The sequence below is a fragment of the Podarcis erhardii genome (assembly GCF_964252035.2).
Source record: "Podarcis erhardii genome assembly, chromosome: 2".
Taxonomy (NCBI): Eukaryota; Metazoa; Chordata; class Lepidosauria; order Squamata; family Lacertidae; genus Podarcis; species Podarcis erhardii.
In genome coordinates, this window is record NC_138498.1 from 56147725 (window position 1) to 56172122 (window position 24398).

The 24398-nt window shown below is 41.4% G+C and overlaps 1 protein-coding gene across 11 annotated transcripts in view; it reads right to left on the minus strand.

Annotated features, from left to right (window-relative positions):
• Positions 1–24398, minus strand: part of ARHGAP26 (Rho GTPase activating protein 26) — a 210882-nt gene that overhangs the window by 82968 nt on the left and 103516 nt on the right. For all 11 annotated transcript variants that reach the window (XM_081852065.1, XM_081852059.1, XM_081852066.1 and 8 more), the window contains 5 exons: positions 19592–19657; positions 18651–18725; positions 7423–7507; positions 4847–4905; positions 2154–2259 (listed from right to left, as the gene is read on the minus strand). In XM_081852065.1, coding sequence (XP_081708191.1) covers positions 2154–2259; positions 4847–4905; positions 7423–7507; positions 18651–18725; positions 19592–19657 — 391 coding nt within the window. The remainder of the gene's footprint in view (positions 1–2153; positions 2260–4846; positions 4906–7422; positions 7508–18650; positions 18726–19591; positions 19658–24398) is intronic.

Consider the following 24398-nt stretch of genomic DNA (forward strand, 5'->3'; position numbering starts at 1 on the left):
AATCTTCTCTCACTTTTGAACTTTTTTTTTTTTCAAATGAACTAATCATCACAACATTCCAGAAAAAGGTTTGGCTGCTAGAATTATCTGGAATTCCATATTCTTTTAGGGAAAGCTTTCAATTTTTTTTAATTTTTTTTTACTAAGATCCAAACCAGCTTTCTGGTTTTAAAAGCCATGCTCTTCATTGCATGATCACATAGTCAAAACAGCATCTGGACTCTGTCTTCTTAAAGCACATTTCAAAGTTTGTTTGTTTTCCCTGTTTTATATTGCTATCTGTGTGCTGTTCCAGAAAGGTATTTATAGCCTAACTCATTCCAGCATTTTCCAAAGCCCTCTATGTTATTCCTGTACACATATTCCTCTGATACAGAGAGGAGGATGGCAAGTCACAGCCTACTAACTCTTGTAACTGACACATAAAGCTGCTTAGTCATTCCAGATGTTTTTCCCTTCAAATGCTAAGCAAAGGAGTGTTTTGGCAGTTGGAGCAGGGGGAAGTAATTTGAATGAGTCATGTAGCTCTGTTTTGCCACTATAACCCACATGTCTACCATCGCCATAGCAGAGACAAATTTTCATGACTGTAAAAACAGATGACGAAAATGAAGGTGGATTAAAAGGTAGAAAGTGGAACAGCACTGTGCAGTGAGAGCTTTTATTAACAGTAGAATTTGCTGAGTAAATGCAACAAATTAAATTCCCTTTCAGACCATTGCTAACACTCCTATGGCATCTATTATGACTACAAAAGTCAAGTTTATTAACAAATGCATAAGCTCAAATTGCAATGAAATGTTATGCAAGGGTTAACTGAAAGCAGCATCATGAAACTGTCCACGTGTTTCCTAACATTTTGGTTCGAATTTGTCATTTTAAAAAATAGGTTTTGGAATATGCTTAGATTATTGTACTAAATTATAATTTTGCCTAAAATGTGCACATGATAAGCAAATTGGTTATGATGTTAGGAGAGCACAAATGCATCTCTGGCATATGGGTGGGAGGCTAAAACCAGCCACAGAAGAGGGGGAGCATTTGGATTAGGACTGTGACACAGGTTTTAAATCTCATGCACACATATACATAGAAACAGAGAGAAAAAGAGAAATTTTCCAATAGATAGTCGCCCCCCCCAAGTGCTTCACAATCTGGGTAAACTGCAGAGGGGACAACAAAAATGCACAGTGTGGAAACACCCCCCTCCCCCAGTGGCCAATAGCAGCTTTTAGGGATGGTCTGTACTGGAGAACTGACAGAGGAGGGAAGGGCTGGTGTCTGGTGTTTGTTCTAGTTTAATGCTCTGAAAGAACAAGAAAGAGAGCTCCTCATCAGGACCAGCCACTTTTTCTTTTTCTAAGGATCTGCCAGAGGAGGTTTGTCAAATATATGTATCACATAAAACGTCACGTAAACAAACTGGGCTTTGCAACTGCATTACAACTGGGGCAGAGCAGCTATATCTTGGATTTTCTACACTGAACAACAGTACAGTTCCATGCGTATTTTCACCCCCTGTTTCAATCTTCTTCCCAAATCACTAACTTGTGTTTCTTGCAAGAGCAACATGTTCCAAAACAGGGAACAGATACTTGACCTCATATGCCCTAGTCACAAACCAACCACCCAGTACCACAAATATGCAGAGCAGAGATTGTGAAAAGCCTGGGCAGGTATCAGCTGGGGATTCTTTAGATTAGGGGTGTCCAATTTTGGTATTAAGGGAGGCAGCTTATTCTCCAGTGAGTGGGCTAGGAGACAGAAGTATATCCTTCATGGAGGGTCATGCTTTAATAAAATCAATGACACATACTCATAGTTATGGAGCACATGCATCCAAGGCATGACTAAAAGCTCTGGTAGGGCTGTCGATTGGCCACCTCTGCTTTTGATGCACAGAACCCTGTTCCAAAGCATGGCTTTAAATAAGATGCATGGGGGCAGAAGAGCTATCCATATTATTGAACAGCCTTCACCAACCTGCCACCCTTCAGATGTTTTGGACTACAATTTTCATCAGCCCCATACAGCATGACCATAGTCAAAAATATTTGGAGGTTGGCAAAGGGTGTCTTAGATGGTTATTCTGTTTTTCCACTTTGAAGGCTGTAGAGAAGCAGCCAACAGTTTATGAAAGCCAATGCACTTACTTTGCCAAGTGATTCATGAGCAAATGGAGCATCTGCCTATTTTTCTCAGGGAGCCTGTGTACTAAGGTATGGATCTCCGAGGTTCGAGATTCTTGATTCTCCAGTTCTGCAACATGATAAGATATTTCTCAGAATAGATCTGTCTTTATTGCATCAACAAACAACTTTACAATACAACTCTAAATCCCCGGATTTCCTTTAATTATATTTTTGTAGCATGCACTATAAATAGAAAGATATATGCAGAGCTGGTTTAATGATTACAATACAACAATGCATGCAGAACACTTTCAACGTTCAAAATGCTAGGTACTATTATCATTCATTCTGTCAGGCTGCGGCAGAGGAACAGATACAGAGCCACTCCATCAGTGCAACTGAGAGACCGGTAACTTCTGATACCTCCTGTCCTTGAACTTTCCTAAACCCCAGCTGGTCAACTAGGAACTTGCAACTAGAAACATGTATTTTGCTTATTTCCTCCTCTCTCCCAATCCATTCTCCTTTTGTGCTGTGTATTTTAAAACAGAACGCCTGAGGGCAGGGGCTGTCTATTTTTAGTAATCTGTAAGCTGCTCTAGGAACATTTTTTTTTTTAGCAGAATAAATGAATTAAAAAATACATTGAAATAAATTAATACCACTATAACCTTGTACTATTAATACCTCTATAACCAACTCCCAAACCTCCTGCATAGATCTTTGTTCCCCATAAAAGAAGCGGGGAGCTTTTGAGCATAACAAGGTGCTGAAGGAAGTCCTTTTTTCAGCCTGAAAACATGTACAAAAGCCTCAAGTTCACTCACAGCTGCATGCAGATTTCTGCAGACCACTCAGCATTGTGTGGAAAAGCTGTCTGCTTAGAAGCCAACTTAAAGGGCTCTGTGCTGCCATGAATGAGTGTGGGCCTTCCTACAAATGCTTTCAGGCGTAAAGAAACACCTGTCAACCATCTTGTTATGTTAAAGGAGTAATCTCTCTCTCTCTCTCTCTCTCTCTCTCTCTCTCTCTCACACACACACACACACACACACACACACACACACACCTGCCAAGCCTTTTGAAATGAAATTGACCTACATTGGCTCCCAGTATGTTTCCTAGCACAATTCAAAGTGTTGGTGCTGACCTTTAAAGCCCTAAATCGCCTTGGTGCTGTATACCTGAAGGAGCATATCCACTCCCATTGTTCAGCCCAGACACTGAGGTCCAGCTCTGAAGGCCTTCTGGTGGTTCCCTCACTGCAAAAAGTGAGGTTACAGGGAACCAGGCAGAGGGCCTTCTCGGTAGTGGCACCTGCCCTGTGGGACACCCTTCCATCAAATGTCATGGACATAAGTAACTATACAACCTTTAGAAGACATCTAAAGACAGCCCTGTATAAAGAAGTTTTTTAAAGTTTAATGTTTTGTTATGTTTTTATATGTGTGGGAAGTCACCCAGAGTGGCTGTTGCATCTAAGTCAGATGGGCAGGGTACAAATAACAACATCATCATCATTAAATTTTTAATTGACACTTTTCACCCACTACCTGCCCTTTTCAAAGTGATCTTTGCCTTGCCCCAGCACTGTTGCCACAGTCTGCCACAGCAGCACTCTAATTACAGGAACTCTTATTATCTGGATATGTGGACCACTAGGAATTTGGAATATACAGTTATTCTAGATCTCCATGCATCTATTCCCATATTTATGCACCACCCATGTGCACCACCACAGTCCATTTCTACATACAAGTGCCTTTTTCACAAGTGACTAGTGGACAGAGTGTTGGACTTGGGAGACTTGGCTACAGATCTCTGCTCAGCCATAAAGCTCACTGGGAGGCTGTAGGGTAGCCTCTCTCCCTTAGCCTAACCTACTTTACTGGGTTGTTGAGACAGTGAGCTAGGAGGGCCCCATGCAGAAGCAATAATAGTACTATGTACTCTTCAACTACTATGTAACCCACATACATGACTTAACCTACATTCTCCTCCCACTTGCCATTCTCATGAGAACAGCTGGATAAGCATGAGGATTATTTTAAAAATCTGGTGCTTGAATGAAATCAGTTCACTGCCCATTCAAGACAGAGACAGGGTGGTTTTCAGCTGTCTCAGTAAGTCTTAATGCAACTTTCAAATTCTACTCTTTGGTCTGAAATACATGACATCAAACTTCAATGAAAAAGCCAGAACGTCTTCCAGGGTGCCTGAGTCATGACACCACCCTGAAATTAAATGGAGGCGTTATCCCTATTGTGACACTCGGCTCCCAGACTGAAATGATTTGATCAGAGAACTAAATTCCATGGAGAAACTCCACAAGCATAGAGGGCTCCCTGTGGCAGGCATTGGTATTCTGGTGCTTGGCTTACTGCTAGAGCCTGGCAACAAGAATCCTATGAAGGTGTGGCAGGGCTAGTAAGATCATCCTGCCTCCCTGGCTCTCTTACTCATGTAATTCTAATTATGTGGGGGAACCGAATAAGCCTAGTCTCTCCAACAGGTATTGGAATCATGGAAAGCAGCACAAATCCAAGTGGCCATGCAAGTATTTCCAGAAAGTTCTGGCATATTTTTATTGAAGCAAGCTCATGGCAGGCATGCTCTCTTGCACCACAGTGCTATTCTTATCTGCAAATCTTACTTTACAAGCTGATGTGCCTCCCCTCAAAAAAAAAATTGTCTCCTTCTGACAAAAGACTTACTTGCTGCTTTGATGAAGCTTCTTTGAAACTGATACATCATGAGCGGTCCAGGGAGCATTCTAGGATACGGAGTGGAACATAGACAAATCACAGCAACAGAACACAAAACAAAATGGCTTGATATGCAGTTGGGAGCATGCCATCCCCGTAAATTCATTCTTAATCATTTCTTAATCATTTATTGATTATTCAATTATTTGATTTCTATACCACTTAATATATTTTTTAAAATCTCTAAGCAACACAGACAACTTAAACAATTTTTTACAAAAATATTGAGTTACATAAATACAAAGATACTAATACTAATATATATAAATCAATATCAACTTCCCTCTCAATCTCCAGGTTCTCACTTAGGGTCCAACAAACTCTCAGCTCACCCACAAAAGTCTAAAACTGAGTTCCTGGAAGCAGTGGACAGCACCCTAGTCTCTCACTCTAGACTTCCATTTTATGGGCAGGTCTAAGGTGGGTGGTGCTTCTTCAGGCTGCCCACAACTAAGTCCCATTCAGCAGCACTCTCCACACCCAGTTCTAGGTGCAGCAAGTTTGTTGAGTTTCCCGGGATCCAAAGAATGGGGGAAGGTCCCTCCTCTCCACTCACATCTTTTTCATCACCCTCTGTCCCTCCTCTTTCTCCAATTGCTTTTATAATCAATACAACTGAACATTGCCAGCTGTATTCAGAAATAAAAATAATAAATAGGGAGGGGAAGGGGGGAAAGCTTTTATTCCTTTCTCTCCTAAAACCAAGCAACACTTCAGCATTAACAGATTGGGCATCATGCCATAATTAAGACATTTGGATATTTTAATACACACACTGCAAATACTGCAAAATGCAGTAAAAATACAATAACCCCAAAGGCAATGTGATTATCATCTCCATAAAGTTTTCTTATCTTTGTCCATTTTGATATTTAAAGCTTTGGTTGGTCAGCTACAGACAAGACAAGCATGAAGCAGACCAACACTGAAGAACTGAGAGCAGACAGGATCAGCTGTGTAACTACCAGTGAAAGGGCATTTTTGGAGGTGGTGATCCAAGTACTGAATAGCCCTCCCAGGGAGGTTCACATGCCCCCAACACTATGATCCTTCACCTATGGGTGTTTTAATCACCCAGACCTTTTAAACAATATAAATTTCACAATATGAGCCTCTCCTGATGGGAGAAAGGGGATGATGAGATCTGAATACCGCCCCAGAGTCTGGAAATCTTCTCTGCCCTTCTCTCCTAAAGTTCAGTAACACCTTCAGTTAGGAATACACAGTGCTTGCTACCAACAAACGAATAGCTCTGTGTGGAGTAGGATCTAATCCTGTACACTGGATAGATAACAGCAGCTCTAGAAAGACCTATCAAAATGTATAGCGGTGGAAAGAAAGATGGATAGAAACTGGTGCTGAGATTGGATATCCCTCATCATGCTTGTGGTTTATGACCTGCTGCCAAATAAATTCTCACATTATCTTTATTGCCGCATGATTAATAGTAATGAATTTCATTTGTTTTGAGAAAGTGCCAAAGGAAATAGTGTATGTCTGGCATAATGTCGCCCTCCGCAGCTCCCTGAATTTCCTGGACAGGAGCGCCACTAAATGACATTAGCCACTCCTGCTTCATCGGCAAGCCAAGTTTTAGAGCAATGCTATTCATATATTTTAAAATATAGCCACATGGAGAACTCAATGCTGAAATGTCAAGTGAGGTTTACATCTGCTAGGAAACACTGAAAATAAGATGGGTCAGGGTTATTTTCCGACAGTGAAACGTCATAGTATGCTCGGGAATAGCATGGCCAGAAATGCAGAGTGCCTTTAGTGACTGGGTAAATCGTGGCAGAGTCTGTCAAGACTTACAGAGATGTACCACAGTGAGCTTCTGCAACATATTCTATACAAGATTCTGCATAGTAATGATTAAGTGTTAAAGTACTTCTTTTACCAGGTAGCACCAAAAGACATGTGAACTGGTTAATGCCAATGCTACCTGAGTGAGTAGGATGTGCAGGGCCGGATCAGGGATAGCTGCAAAAGGGCTGCTTAACTTTTCTCATGTCCACAGTTCCTGCCTCAAGTGTCCTCTCCAAAATAAATAGTATTTTCCCTGAAGTCAGGCTTCTTCTGGTATTTTAGCATGGCTGGTAGGGAATACACTATTAATGAGACAGCCCACAGCATTTGCAGGGGAGAACTGGGTGGTTGGGGAAATGTTTGGGGAAAGGCTGCAGCAGAAGACCTTGGGCTTGATCCCTGGCATCTCCATGCAGGTCTGTCAGAAACCCTGGCAAGCTGCAGCCAGCTGTAGAAAATACTGAACTAGATGGATCAAATTATGTGACTTGTCATAAGGCAGCCACCAGCATTAGGAGGGAATTTCAGGGTTGGGAACCCCAGGGAGTTCTACTCTACTCAGATCGTGGCACAAGCATCTAAGGAGGGAATCAGCCAAGGAAGCAAATCCTGAGCAGGGAGACTAAGGGCTCCTACTCATGGAAAGTAAAAAAGATAAAGTCAAGCAGGAGATAGGTATGGATGTGTGGAAGCCACCAGAAAACTACCACACTCACCTTAAGTATGTTTTCAGTGCACTGGTGATTGTTTTAATCTCCCACTCAGCACAGATGTCATCTTCTGTTTCGGCGGTTTTGGGATCTAAGGAGAGAGAAATGGAAAGGTAGGAAAAACAACAACATTCATTATCCACCATAGATTTAACCTGATTTTCTGCACTGCCCACACAGTCTTCCTGCTGCAACTTCACAATAGGATAGTGCTGCTCTGCTGCCCCTAGGAGCAAACAGATGCAATTGAAAGGACGTCAATGGTTACCATGCAAAGTCTTTGCAGGATGAGAGGCAGGGGTGGACTGATTTGATTTTTTCCTCATGTGTCTGGGCATTGTCCATGAAAGATACTGGGCAAGAGGGGATCATGAATCTCTTCTTGAAGAGGCTGATAAAACCACAGTATGTCATTGCCAAATGAGCAAAATCACCGCTATCTGGCATCAATGGTTTGCAGACACTCAGTAACAAGGGGAAGTGTTGACATCAGTTTGAGGATGAGAATCACAAAAATGTAGAGTTGGAAGGCACCCCAGAGGTCATCTAGCCCAACCCCTGAAATGCTGGAATCTCAACAAGCGGTTCCCCATCCAATTTGAAACCATGTGCTAGCAGTTTTATTGCTGCACCAGAAAAGCAGGAGCAACATCATTTTGGGTGTGCAACATGCATATAATTTATATGTGCGCCACACATACAAATTAAGGGCTTGTAAAACTTAACACAGAGATAATAAATCACATAAGTGGAATCAGACAGATAGGTAGCCGTGTTGGTCTGCCATGGTCAAAACAAAATAAAAAAATTCCTTCCAGTAGCACCTTAAGGACCAACTGAGTTAGTTCTAGGTATGAGCTTTCGTGTGCATGCACACATGCACACGAAAGCTCATACCTAGAACTAACTCAGTTGGTCCTTAAGGTGCTACTGGAAGGAATTTTTTTATTTTGTTTTGGAATCAGACAGTCACTTTTGTGAAAATCCTACTGCCCTACCTCTCAATAAATAGGATGCAGTGCAATACCAAATTGTATAGTATTTGTGGGATATTGTGATATATGGGTAAACCCTGACCAGTGCCTTGGTCCTTGGAATGGTGAGGTTTATGCCATGAAAATCCATATCTGATACACCAGCCTTCCCTAGCATGCTGCCGCAAACCCCAGTGTTGGTGGACTACAACTCTCATCATCCCAGACTACTGGCCATGATAACTGGGGCTCAAAGGATATAGAGTTCAAAAACATATGGAGGGCACCAAACTAGGGAAGGCTGAATACAACCAGCATATGCACAGATATAGAAAGGGGTGTGTGGTTACAGGTTACAGGGACTTCACATGATTCAAGATTTTTTAGAACTCATTTTAGGCAGACAATGCATTTAAGCCATATTGTGGTCTAATGAAAACATTTACCAGGCAATAAAGGGGCATGCATATAAATAATTGTTGAGTAGCGTAGATATGGTTACAGATTTTGGTTAAAATGACTGCCCATAGCTGCTGGAAGCAAATGAAGCACTGTGCTTGGGGGATTACACTGCAGTAGTAGCAAAGAGTGCTCATCATGCCTCCGGCTTGATGGTCTAGCAGCCCCCACTGGCAGGGAATCCCTGGGAGCTGAGAGTGTGAAATACAAGCTCACTCTCCACATATGCCCTGCCTGTCATAACGGCAGGCATTTTTTTCTACTAATAATTATAGGTAGCATGGCTGCACTGTGTCGACTTATGTGAAACAGCTTGTGGGTGACTCACTTCTGGCAGACTGGCATGTGTACTTGTATGCTTGCCCAGGGCAGAAACCACGCTAGACTCATCCTTGCAAAAATAAAAATAAAAAACAAAGATAGACATACACACACTCTCTATAGCCACTAAATCCAGCAGCTACATTTTGTTTGGATTGCAAAGGAGAAAATGAAGTTCTCACACAGTGCCGTATAATGGGACTTTGGCACAGCAGTGTGTCAGCAAATTATCCGCTGAGCTGCTTGACCCGGTAGACCTTAAGCTCACAACTTCAGAAACCTTTCGCCAGATAAGCACTCGTGCCAGACTGACATTTGCTGCTAGAAGGCAAGGAAATTCTGCTCATGAGGTTCCCACTGGCTTGCAAAACAGAAACATCTGCAAAGAGCCTCAGGAGACCTGCTAAGTAGCGTTCAAGAGCAAGGAGGAGTGAGGCCAAATGACTTTATCTTGGCCAGTCATGATGAAGTATACGCAAAGGAAGGAGAGAAATCGTACATTTTAGTGGTGAATGGGCTTAAGAGGATAGTGGTAAGTGAATGCAGAGAGCTAAATACTTACCTAAATAAATTCAGCTAGCCTGTTTCAACTTATTGCACAACACACTCTAAAAAGCTGGAATGGGCTGGGCAGCTGTTGGCTTCTAGATGTCTAATTTAACTTTATTTTTCTCCTCCTTGCCTTTTGATGCCCTTGCATTCTGTGGTGTTCTTTCTTTTTGCCAGTTTATATCCTTGGAGCCTGTCCGTGGCTTCTTTATTTTTAAAGTTCTTCTCCACTCCAAAGTCAGGTTAGCTCTTCCAACCATGAATGTGGAAAAGTTTGGGGGCAATGCCAAATCTCATTTAAAAGTGCCAAAATTTCAGAGAAATCTAATTTCATAAGCTCCAAACAGCTTCAAGGAAGTGTTGTGAACTAGAGGAGCCAAAACAGGGGAAGCTCTCTTAGAGACTTGCCATTTTGCCTGTAAGTCAGCTTTTCAGATTCACAAAACAGCCATATACAAGTAGAGGGAGAGAAAGAGAAATTACTCAAAGCTGCTGGAAAACACAACTATTTGTGTGTGTTTAAACCTATCCATTTAAAATAGATTTCTTCTTCTCACTCCCAGTCTCAGGGAATCTCCTAAACAATCTCGTTTTCAGCACAGCCTGCCAGTCACCACACCTCAGAACAGATCTTCCCAACAGGCTGAGCACTTGGCTATTCTCATTCTCAAGCATTTCGGAAAACAAATAAAACCTGAAGTCATTGGGTGGATAGAAACTTAGTAAGAATTTCCTTACCCATGCTGGCTTTCATTGCCAACACAAACACTCATGCCATCACACAAAATATATTGATTAAGGAACAAATCAGTGCTTTGACTGGGTAAACAAATATTAAGGCCAAAACTAGCATTATTTACGTGGTGTTTAATGGCACACACAAAAAATCACAGAATCCTGTTTTAAAACAAAGGATTTCAAACCAACAAGAAATATACTTGGTCCAAGAAATTCATTTCACACTTTGTGCAATGTAATATAAAAATGGGAATGCAAGTTTCTGATTCAGTATCAGTTTATCTATTAGATAAGGAATTACAAAAGATCTTTAGCCTTTGAAGCTACATACTAGAATCCACAGCAGTTGCATTATTTTATCTCTACCCTTTTTCTACACTCACCCTCCCCTCCAATCACTCTACGTTCTGAACCCAAACACCTCCTGGGTGGGTTGCTATCCCTTTCTGCCTTGCCCTTCTCAGTAATACATGTAACACAAAGCTGTCTTAAATCAGCAATTTGTCCATTGTGCCCAGTATGTTCTACTCTGATGGCAGTGGCTCTCCAGGGACAAAGGCAGAGAAGGTCTTTTGCATCACCTGCTAACTCTCAATTGGAGTTACTAGGGATGGAACCTGGTACCTTTTACATGCAAAGCATGTGCTCTACCACCGAGCAATAGTCCTTACTCTCAATGAAAGCACACTGAAGTCTGCCGATCTTCTCTTTTGGCCCCAATGTTTTGCTGGGGGGCAGGGGAGAGGTAAGGTGCAAATCTATGTTGTGTTCCAAACATATGTGTGGGCTAGTCAGTTGCGTCCACATATTAGCTCAGCTCAGGTGTTGAATAAGCCTCACAAGCCAATGTTTAGCACCATGCTGTGGCTCTCGATTAAGTTATCTGTGTGTTATAGTTGTAACCACACATACACCATCTTTAGGGAGTAGTTAGATTATTGGTTTGGGTAGGAAAGACATAGGATAAACTCCCCATGCAGTTATAAAGCTACAGATTGAATTCCCTTCTCTTCTCCGCCTTGCAAATGTGCATTGATTCTATTTTTTATTTTCTTTTTGAAATGCTGTTCAGTTTCTCTTGCACATGCACTTCCCCTTGGTTCTTCTCCTTTGGACTCATGCCTGAACCTCTATTTTCTATTTATCTGATTTTCTTAAATAAATATTCTCACCTCTCTTGCCTGATTTAGATGCTAAGTCTGGGCACAGGGACTATCTATATGACTCTGGCACAGTACTTTCCACACTGCCACAGCAGCTCAGCCAATCGAAGGCAAAGACTTCATTGCCATAAGTACCCATTACTGTTAAAGCACCAATGTTGCCAAAATTCTGTATGCTCAGGCACAGAAATGAACTTCAAAGGCTTGATTATGTTGGTCTCAAAGGCGAAAAGAAATTTAATAGCCCTTGCATATTACTCCATCTGGAATTAAAATCAACCTGGAGAAGACTTCCTGGCTTACCTATTTTGAAAGACTGTGACTGGAAAAACTACAGCTGGAGGGCAATAAAATCCACTCCATCCCAGGGTATTCCTTTTACCCCAAGGGTCCTCTACAGGAGGTGGGTTTTTGCTCCCCAGCTATGCTTTTCAGAGTGTAGCCTAAGAAGCAGCCCCTATGCAAAAGAAATTAGAGTATTATCTGCATCCATTTGCACAGGAGCATGCATTTTGAGGCTGCATCCACAAAAATGATGCTGGGAGACAGGAGTCATTTTTCCAGCCTCAGATGGGCTTGGAACTCATCTGAGTTAAGTAAACAGTCATTGGATTCCCTCCACCAAGTTTCCAAAACTAAAGGCCATATCTCTTGTGGGGCAGCGCCAAGAGCTAGTCAACAGACTGCCCCCCCAACCCAGTTTTATTTTTAAGCACTTATGAGGACCAAGTACAAATGTTCTTGAACAAGTCACCATGAAAGAACAGGCATTCAGAGGTTCCATTAAAGTAGTTAGGAAAGAGTGGACAAACTACTGCAGAACCAAACCTTTGACCAAATCACAGAGACCTAAGTCTTTCAAATGAGCATGCATATTTTCCCTGATGATGCCCTCCTAGCTGTGCTGTGGTGAATGGCCACCTTCCAGCACTTCAGGCAGGAGAGAAACAGAAATGCCGCTTGGTCTAACTGGCACAAACACAGCCAGAGGGAATCCATAGCTTACAAATGTCTGCATAGCTGCAGCATGGAATAGCTTGAGCTTCCCTTTGAGGTTAACCTGAATAAGAAGCAATGATGGAGATCAATGGTGCACATTCACATGCATTAACCAATATTCTCAGATTTCCTTATTGTCCCTTTGATCAATTTCACATGGGTAATTTAAAGCACTTTTTAGTCATACTGGAATACATGTGTGAAAGACAGAAACAAATGGCTTTAATGCCCCCCCCTTCTTTCTTTCTCTCTCTCTGTGCCCATGCAGAGAAGTGGATTTCCAATTACATACAGGCTTTCAGTGGTTGTATCATTGTGAGCAGCTTGATTTAAAGTTCATTTTCAGTAATCCACTTGCCTTTCCTCCTCGTAGTACATATTTCAGAATATCTTTCTCTCTCCCTCCCCCCCCCCACTTCTCTCCTCTCCTCTCCTCTCCTCTCCCGTATATATGAGCATGCCTCTTTACAGAGATTGCTCTTCCCTTAATGGACATGTCTCTTTGGTCACCATTAACAAGGATCATATTATAAAATTTTTCAAAAAAATGTGCTACAAGAGAGGGTTTGGGGACTGAAAAGAAACACTGCTAGTTCAGGAAATAGAGCATAGCAGCAGAAATCACTATGATCCCTTGGTACTTGCTTCATTTCCTCCTCCAAACACTGACCACGTAAAAGGAGACTGCATATACAGTGGTACCTCAGTGGTACCTTACAAACGCTTCAGGTTACAGACTCTGCTAACCCAGAAATAGTACCTCGGGTTAAGAACTTTGCTTCAGGATGAGAACAGAAATCGCACGGCGGCAGCGGGAGGCCCCATTAGCTAAGGTGGTGCTTCAGGTTAAGAACAGTTTCAGGTTAAGAACGGACCTCCGGAACGAATTAAGTACTTAACCCAAGGTACCACTGTAAGTTGTGGGCTCTGGACCACAGACCAGAGCAGTTTAAAGGCTGTTCACTGTCTGGCACCAGGCTATATGGCAGTGCTGCTGCCAGGTTTTTGTTCCACACCATCCTTGATGAGCACCTTGACTGCTCATGTCCACCATTTGCCATGTCAGAGAGGAAACCTATGAATTTGAAGACAGTCACTTCACTAAGCAGGAGAACCACCAGAAGTGGCACTTAAAATCAACAGAACAAAAACAGGTCTGGCTTCACAAACACTTCTAACAAGCTGCTATATACACCATATAGCAACAACCTTAATTTGTGCAGTCAGATAGGCTCTGGAAATGGCCATAACTCCCTGTTACTCATAAGGAGATCATGCTTTTACAGATCTGCAGCATTCATGCTATATTTTTAACTGCCCAAAATATATTGCATGATGAGTCCCCTGGTTCCCTACCACTTCATACAACTCTATGGAGAAAGTGAAAAGCATAGAGAAAACTACCGGTATATTCTGAGAAAGTCTGGTGTGCCTGCTTCCCTGCTCATGCTACTGCCCTTCATTCTTACTCTTAACTCCCTGCATTCAACCTTGCTTCTCCTAAACAAAAAACTGAACCTACACAAAACACATTTTCTAAGCCACCTATTACGCTTCTCAGAAGGTACCAGCCAATCCTAATGTTGTGGTTTCTTGGCTCACTAGTGGTTTATAGATTCTGATTTAGAATGTTGGCTTAACCATGATGGAGGTGAAGACTGCTTAAAGCTGACCACAGAACACAATAAAATGTCTTCCATGTGCGCTAAGCTAAAAACAAGAGTTGTCTTTGTCCAGAGTAAAACTAACACTTGGTTTAAAAAAAGGGGACACATTCATTGCCTTTATTCCTAAGCAAGACACAGTTATCTAAATAGTTGAAGAGCTGGACTTTCTAATTTAATTCATTATGTGGCTGGTAATGCAATTTTACATGTCAACTCAAAAGTCATTGAGTTCAGTGGGATTTACTCCCATGTAAGTGTGAACAGGATTTCAGCTTAAAACTTCTAAGCTACTGAAAGTCCATGGGAGGCTTCCTTTATAAGACTGCGTTCTGTTCTGCGGCACGTTGACAGTCCTCATTCCATGGCAACACAACTGAAGGAACAGGTTCTTATGAGAATGAGCAGGATTATGACTCACTCCACATACTAAACAACTGTCCTTCAAGCATACACCTGGTGAAGATGGTTGTAGAAAGCATTGCTTTTGTTTAGTTCCTAGTAAAATTTTACAGACTAGACACTGCACAAGGAAAGTCTCACAGGGAATAATAATTCTGCGTTTTGCAGCAGGGAAGCTGACACCAGCTTTCAAAATTGCACAGGATATCTGCAGCAAGCCCTCTCACAGCTGCTGCTCATGCAACACTATCCACAGAGGGCTCCAGGTTCAAGCCACATCAACTGTATAGTGCTTCCTGTTTAATACAGAAACGTCACTCCATAAACTCTTATGGCACTGTCACTTTCAATATTAGCCGTAGTTTGCTGAAACCTGATCCAGCTGCCATTTAAATTATATGTGAACCTGTCACGCTAACCACATCTGTTTCTAAATATAGGCCTGAAGTTGTGAATAAAAATCTGTCTCATTTGCTCCCAGATTCTGACGTGAACAGTGGGGAAACTTGAAGAGAAGGTGGGAAGTGAAGGGTCTCCATTCTGAAGATGCTGCTTATGCAAAACTTTGTTCACTGAATGGAACACATAGACAATTGGGTAGCCATTTTCCAGACCCCATAGTAATTATAGCACAGATACACTGAAATGCAATACTGAACACAGGTAGCTGCTTTATTGCATGTCAGATCACTGGGCCTGTCTAGTCCAGTGTTATCTACTCCAGAGAAAGGCAAACCTCAGGCTTGTGGGATCTACTTTGTTGGGTTGTGGGGTTTTTTTTACCAGAGCTCCAACTCTACTGGTTAGAACCAGGTGCAAAATATTGGTGGTGGTGTAGCAGGAGAAGGGGTCAGATGCAAAATGGCAGTTTTGGAATTATAGCCAATTGGCGATTTACTACAAGTCATCCAGAGATCTATCAATTTACCTTCTAGCCACTCCTGATCAACTCTGAGTGGTAGCAACTCCCTAGGGTCTCTTTTGTTCATGTTACTCATGTGACAATATCTTCCCACATCCATGTAATGACCCATTCCTGCCACTTCTGGCTTTTCAACATCTCCAGGGTCCTTTTTCTTCACTCTAAATCATGGGTAGGCAACCTAAAACCCATGGGCCAGATGCAGCCCAATCGCCTTCTCAATCCGGCCCACAGACGGTCCGGGAATCATCATGTTTTTACATGAGTAGAATGTGTCCTTTTATTTAAAATGCATCTCTGGGTTATTTGTGGGGCCTGCCTGGTGTTTTTACATGAGTAGAATGTGTGCTTTTATTTAAAATGCATCTCTGGGTTATTTGTGGGGCAGAGGAATTCGTTCATTTCCCCCCAAAAAACATAGTCCGGCCCACCACATGGTCTGAGGGACGGTGGACCGGCCCATGGTTGAAAAAGGTTGCTGACCCCTGCTCTAAATGTACCCAATGCTAAAAACCATTGTCCATCATCTCAGACTCTTGCAAGGCCACTGAAACCTTCTCTTTTCTATTTTCACATTTCCCACTCATCAGCAGATTCATGAGCCTCTGCTAAAGCAATCAGCATAATTTCCTAAACATCTGTATAGGATGTTGACACTGTCCATCAACTGAAGTTCTGAACCTTGCAACCTCTGATTTTTCCCCAGTGTAAAAGGAAGAACAATTATTTTGTGTCAAGTTACTGTGAAGTGACAGGCCAGTACTTTTTCTATTTCTCACTTTTAAAGCTTCTCTACTGACTGTATCTCCACCTACATCTTCCTTTATTTCCTCCTCTTGCCTTCTTCTCAGTTAAGGTTATCTGTTGTCAGCCTACTCTGCCTCCATCCTTGATGCTTTGCTATATATCTCAAACTCCTTATCTCCATCATTCCTTCTCAATACCTCCTTTGCAAAGCTTTTCTTCTCTGGACCTCCACAATCAACATTACCTAAAACAGTCAGTAAGCCTTCAGTTTTAAAGAGCCATTGGTCATAACAAATATACAGGCATAATCCAGTTGAGAGATACATTTTATCATAGGTGATTCTCAGCACACATTTCGGATGATAAAATTTTGTCTAATGTGCTGGGCTGCTAGGGCAAACATATTAACCTTATATGGCCGAACCTAGGCAGGTCTGAATCAGTACTCGGATGGGTGACCACCTGGAAACCACATTTATGCTGCTTTGGGTCCCAGGGTAGAAGAAAGGCAGGATATAAATGTAAGAATTCTGCTAGATTTTTGTAAGGCTTGAAATAGTGTGATAGGAATTTTATGGTCTTAGATATATGGCAACGTTCACAACCACACGTACATAGATCAGCACAGGAAAGCCAACCTGGAACCATTTTGATTCCTAAACTGAGCAAATGTTTCTCTGCATGGTCAAAATGGAAAAGCCTCCCCATTGTCTCTTCCTTCACAAATCCTGTCTTAATCTGTGTTTGAATAAAGGTGTGAGCCTGTGACCTGGCCCAGGAAATAAGTATTTTACCACTACAAAAGAATGGCCAGGCTCCCCAGGAAATCCAACCAAGTAACCTGCCAGACAGGAAATAAACAAAGCGACAGGAGAAAACAACATGCAAATGTTCTGTTTTAGATCCGCCTTATCTGAGGGGTGGTCTTAGGTTACACCCCTTCTGTGATGAATGCATAATGTTTCTGGGGGTGGTCTTGATCTAGAGGATGGGAATTTCAAAAGTCTTTATAAGCCCTTGCACAGCATTTTGGGGGGTCCTCCTCCTCTCCTGCGTGTGAGGGGAGTACCCTGTTGCAACAGATCAATAAAGATCAAGCTTACTAGCTGCTTTGCTTCTCAATATTCTCTGGTTGGCCTCTGTTATTTTCTCCTATCAATAGGGAACCTATGTAAGGACTCTATATGGGCTCTTGGATACCCCATAAGGGAAAAGGGCATATTTTTATTTACAACAATAGAAAGAGGAGGGTTTCAATACAAACAACACAATACAGCAATACACAACACAAACACAAACACAGTTAAGCACAAGATGAGGAAGGAAACATGGAAAAGGAAATACTAAATCCAGAAGCCTGAGAACATGCATAGTTCTCATTCAGGAATAAATACTAAAAGGGATCCAAAGGTTTGATTTGGGGAGAGAGAGAGATATGTAAACTTAAGCAGAAACTGTAATGATTCGTTTACAAGTTAAAGATTTTCATGATTTCTATGACTGAAAATTCCACTCTAGTGAGGATTTGACACGATACTAAAAAAACCCACCCTTTCTTTTCACAGCAGATGGTCTCAGTTCCTCATTAAAAGCATCTACCATTGTGATAGGAATTTTATGGTCTTAGATATATGGTAATGTTCATAACTGCACATACATAGATCAACACAGGAAGACCAACCTGGAACCATTTTGATTCCTAAACTGACCAAATCCTTTCTCTGCAAGGTTAAACTGGAAAAGCCTCCCCATTGTCTCTTTCCTCACAAATCCTGTCTCAAGGATATGTCTGTTTGAATAAGGTGTGAGCCTGTGACCTGGCCCAGGAAATAAGTATTTTACCACTACAAAAGAATGGCCAGGCTCCCCAGGAAATCCAATCAAGTAACTTGCCAGACAGGAGATAAACTGTGACAGGAGAAAAACAACATTTAAAATTCTGTGATGTAGGTGGGATGTATCTGAGGGGTGGTCTTAGGCTACACCCCTTCTGTGATGTATGCATAATGTTTCTGGGGGTGGTCTTGATCTACAGGATGGGAATTTCAAAAGTCTTTATAAGCCCTTGCACAGCAATTTTGGGGGTCCTCCGCCTTTCCTGCGAGTGAGGGGAGCACCCTGTTGCAACAGATCAATAAAGATCAAGCTTACTAGCTGCTTTGCTTCTCAATATTCTCTGGTTGGCCTCTGTTATTCTCTCCTACCAATAGGGAAAAGGGCATATTCTTTATTTACAACACCATCACACTTGGTGTCAAAGAAAAATAGCAAACTGCTTTCTTCAAAATGTACTTACCCATTAAAATACTCAATAGCTTTTGAACTCTGGAGTTGACACCAACCACTCTATAGAGACCTTGCTCATGGATCCCTAAGAGGGAGAACATATTTTATTTAAATTAGTAAAATAGTAACATGAATTAAATTGCCCTCACAACTCCACAATCACTTTCAAGACTGTTTATTGGGGGAGAGCGATAGTTCATGGGGTTCTCCACCCCTTTAATGTATAGGTTTTCTACACAAGGTAGAAGTTCTGCATACCAGCAGAGTGTTTCAAGAAGAATTTAGTCTCTCATATCAGTCAGCAGCAGGAGAATGTGAAGAATGGGACACGTCCCATCAAGTTAAAATCTAATGGGGGTGAGGCGTGATCTCATGCACCCACAATCGTATAAGGGGCATCTCAACTTATTTAATAGTCACAAGTTTGGTTACATAGCTGAATAATAAAGATTCAAAGAATAGGTATTTCCTATTTAACATATTCATTTAATCAAGACCAATGCTGTTAAGACAATTTTTGTTAAACACATCAGATACCTGTGTTACTACCTCGGTATCAAATATGAATGTGGTCTTCTAGTAATACATTATTTAAACTATGGATCAACAAGTCCTTTTAAAATCTATAGAAGATTATGAATACATACAAATCTGGTAGCAGCAGATCAGAAAACTTAGCAAAGATGCATGTATATAAGTAGGTTCTGGATCCTAGCAAGATACAAACAATCATGAAAATGTGTATGTAAAATAGGCAATTGTCAAAACTGAGCAAGCTAAGGATGGAGAGAAATCTAAGAAAGGCAACTTCTTTATACAAGTGCTAGAAACAAAAATCTAAGCTAAGGATGGAGAGAAATCTAAGAAAGGCGACTTCTTTATACAAGTGCTAGTCCTGTTTGGGAACAGGACTTCAAACTATAAAGAAGAATATCTGGTGGTCCCCATTACCTCTTGTTTCAACAGCATGAATGCATTTCTTGACAATACTGAAGCCCATAATATCCAACTGGGCAGCTGAAATGAGAGAAAACAACTAAGAATATACAAGGTCATAAAATGGAAATAAAATACCAATGTCCTCAATAAAATATAAAGTCAGGTTTAAAGTGGATCCTAACATTCCATCAACATGTTCTTTTAAAATCTGGAAAAGGTAAAGGCTCAGTCAAATGTTTCTGTTGTGCTTGCAACCAAAAAGTTCCTTCTCAACACCTGTAAGATTATGGGGCTGTTTCCAATATGCATGTTGATCACTTAAAGACAGCAATATTAGGTAATCACTAGCACACATGGCGGGAAGGTAAACGGCGTTTCCATGTGCTGCGCTGGCTCGCCAGATGCAGCTTTGTCACGCTGGCCACGTGACCCGGAAGTGTCTCCAGACAGCGCTGGCCCCTGGCCTCTTAAGTGAGATGGGCGCGCAACCCTAGAGTCTGTCAAGACTGGCCCGTACATCAAATACCACTTACAGAACTTTCATATCATCTCATACCACCTAAAACATTATGATATGCTGAATAACTGTGTGACAAAATATCAAGTAGAATTTGCACTTCAGGAAATTTGTTTCCCAGGGTCCGATACTTTCAGGCCCATCGTTGACATTGGTATTAAGTAACCAGATACTTAAAAAAGACTCAAAAAAGACATAAATGATTCTCATGTAGCCCAGTAACCATGCTTCATAATAAGTAAAACATGTAGTAGGACATGGAAAACACAAGCAGACATTGTATTCAGGAGAGAAGCGAAAAGGGGATCTGGGTGGGAAAGTTTGCCTTAAATCATAGTTAAACATTAACATGTCGTGCTAACCAGGCCAGTGATTATGGATGGTTCTACAAACTAGACTGGCTCCTTCAAGAAATTCCCATGTATCCCATGCTGCGTAAACATATTGAGGCTATTTACTTCCCTGTAAGGACACCAGATACACAGCTGGAGCTCTCTCTCTGTCATTTTCAAAACAAAAACTCCCACAGCTGATAAACAAACCACTTTTAAAACTGTAGCTGGTCTTTATGAACAGTTGGAATACAAGGTAGAAAGACAACAGACAATCTTCTGCACTACTTTCATTTATATAATTAATATATGTTGTTTAGGAAGTTTTTTCTTTTCATTATTACTACAATGAGAATTGGTTGTTCTCTGTCTCTCTCCACCCTCCCAAATAAATCACTGTTTAAATTATTTAGGGGATTTTTAAGTGTATTTTTGTTGTTCCTTTTATGTTGAATTTTATTGTATGGCTTCGGGCACCAGTCCCATTGGCAGACCAACTCTTGTGTTACAAGGATTTCTGCAAACAAGACAAGAAGGCTGACAGCATCAACCCTGCCACGGTGGAATCCCTTGCGGATGAAAGGAGGGCCTGGAGACAGATTTTTCCAGGGTGACGGAAGCCTACAGAAGCTTGGGTGGGGGAATAAAAATGAACAAATCCAGAATTAGCAGCCAGTGACTAACAAGGGAGATCACAATGGTATGTCTTTCCGAAGGTAAGCACATTTAATATTATGTGCCAAATTACTGGTAAACAAAGGCTGCTCAAATCATAACAGGCAAGGCAAAGCATGGTCTGTCAGAACCTCGGACAGATCACTGTGGCAGGTGCTGGATGGCTTTACTAAAGAAGAAGAGGTGTTGTCTCAGCAGCATGCTGAGGTCTTTCAAAGCCTAGCTGGTCTTTTTCTTAAAAGGTAATTACCTAATCCTAGAGCAGCGGTGGTCCATCTAACTCAGTATTGTCAACACTGACTGGCAGCATCTCTCCAAAATGAATTTCAAATAGATGGTGTCTCCAGTCATACCTGGTGATGAAGGTGATTGAACAAGAGACCTTCCACATGAAAAGTGTGTGCACTATCACTGAGGGACAGCCCTAAATATTAGGGAAGTGATATGACAATACATTTGCTGCATCCTGAGGACGTGATAAAACCTCTTCAGCCATGTATGCCTTCCCCCTTAGGGTCCAATTATATTATGTGGGAGAGGTACAGTCCTTGTCAACTAAGACAAAGTCTCATCATCATAGGTAGTATAGCACTCTGCATGGGAATGCTGAGGACAAATGAGTAACTTTGACTGAAATCACTGGCATGCCATGTTAATGAGCTTCTAGAGGCATCTGGCTGGTTGCTGTTCCAGTCCAGAAGGATCCATAGTATAAGCCAATGAAGAATAGGAACTCCTTTCACTCTTATGCATTCACAAGCAGGACCAGTCCGCCTGTTAGCCACACCAAGACCTCTGTGTCAGGCAGCAGATTTGAATATCTTCTCTAGGCCTGCCTGCTTGATGCCATTTATTATTCTAGGAGTGCTGTTACTCCTTACTGTTGCGGTAAAGTAGTCAGTGGCACTCCTACTAGGCTCTCTAGTAGCAGTGGATCACCCAGGATTTGCTAAGAGGCATCTCAGGTGAGGTGGCCCCGTAGATTACTTGCACCACTGCTGCTCTGCCATAGCAAATAGAGCTTACATTTTAATAGTAGTAAACAGTCTAACGAGTACTTGCTGCCACCTCACCCTGAATATCTCACTCTGGAAGAACCCTACATTCACTAGGACCTTTTGTCAGAGCAAAGCACTGCTGTGACAGCCTTGGAGAGCCTCAGCGTTCAATTGCTACTAAGGCAACAGCAAAAGCAACAATAAAAGGGGAGTGAGAATGCCAGTGTTTGAGAGCAGTGAATGGAGCAGCAATAGTTCTGCTTCAGGCAGCTGCACATCTTGCACCATCCCTGAACACAAGTAACTTGACAGTTAATAGATAATGAAAGACTAGTGAGAATGGGGTGAGAGAAGAGAGGAGAAAGAAGGTAGCTGGACAAGATTTCCAAGGCTCCAATATACCCTTTGGAATTCCTTGCCCCCTTTCTATAGCTATGATAAGGAGATTTATAAAGTTAAAAGAACACCATACATTTTAAACATTTGCATAACATATATAAGGGCCCAGCATCCAGTTTTTATTTTAATAGAGTTTAAGTCATCTAGGTTTATTTTAGCACATAATATGTTCAGAGCTAAGACTGTTTTGATGTTGCATAAATACTTTACAGCACTTTGGAAAGAGATAGATACATCACCTCAATAAATGAGTCGAGGTAATGTTGTACTGACAGGAAGTGGGTGAGCAAGCCTGACAGTGTTTAAACAGACAAAAAATTAGGAGACGTTAACTGTGGCAATGTACAAATTAATACTAGCAAGAGCTCTGATGCTTAGCTAATCTATTTTTCATCAAACTATATTAATAAACATTTCACAAGTACCTCTGTTTTCATTATTTATGATATTTATGCACTTAGGACTATAGCTTCTCTGTGTCAAAAACCCTAATTGGAACAGTCGTATCCAGTTTGCATTTTTTTGCCAGGAGCTTCTAAAAAAATAACTTAATCGGTCATTTAATGGTTTGGCAACTGAGAAACTGAGGCACTAAACAGCATAGGATGGTGCCATTGCATCAAAATGTATGATTCAGTAAACCAAAGTTGTGGAATCAAAAGTGGTTCCTCTGCAGAATCATGTGTCCAGTTTTTGCCCCTTTAGAAGCTTAATAATCTTTGTAGAATTTGAAAGAGAACGACCACTAAAAATGTTATGCAAGCATTATGAGACAACAAGTTATTGTTTGAATCTGTCTATCACTGACACAATGTAAAAGCCTTGAACTTTTCTACTGCACAGAAAAATATCTGAGCCAACAGGAAATATAACCAATGCTTTATTCCCTCCATGATGACAAGAATACATTGCCTGTGTGTGAATGTGGATGCAGCAATACAGGCACACATCAAATTTAAAAACCAGTTCTGCTGCAGCTTCTGAACATTCCAATTACACTGGGGCTTCAGAACTTAACACAGGCAACTGTGGTCCATTCTATATGTTTGCACTGTTGGTGCAGGAATACAGAGTAAAAAATACATTAGCTAAGCATCAGATGGTAAGGATGGCTTCCTCATACAAGAATGCTACTTGGCAAAAAAACTGAGCATTTTGGGACCCATGTTGCTAGCAAGTAGCTCGGGACAACTGGAAGCTTGCACGTGCTCCAGAACTGTGTTTGTTATTTGACTTTGCTCTGAGCAATGACAGCATCATTGTGCTAAATCAGGGAATGCCCTTATGGAGCAAGCCAGTGCAAGCAACAGTTTGCAAATGCCCTAATTAATTTTGGAATCAGTTTCTTGTCTGATGCAGACAACACCTATTATTTCATCATAAATCCATCTCTTATGAATGAATGGGGGCCAACTGGCAAGAATACCCCATCTTAATTAAAACAAATTTTGCATTTCCTGAGAAGTCCATCCTCTTCTCAGCAAGGGCAAAAACACATTATTTAAATAAATATTTGAGTTGTGGAGAACACTCCACAATGCTTGGCCTTCAGAGGTGTGTTATGACACTTAGTTGGTCTGCCTCAGGATATTCCAAGCCCAGACCTTAGATAAAAAGTCCTTTCAGATTCAGGATAAATCTTATATTGTGTGACATGGTGACTAGGCAGACATTATGGGGAAGCTAGTCACTAAACTGCCTTATCAAAAAATATACTACTGTATAACAGAGATTAAGCAAGACTATTCCATTTACTCAACCTTTGGGCCTCCTTAAACTGTCACCTAGAGGCAGCCATTACATCAGGCTAACTGACTTGTTCATCTTAGCTGGTTTATTTAAAAAAACCTGTAACTTTAGAACCTGGTGCCTGAGTTTGCTTTTCCTCCTTCCTTGCC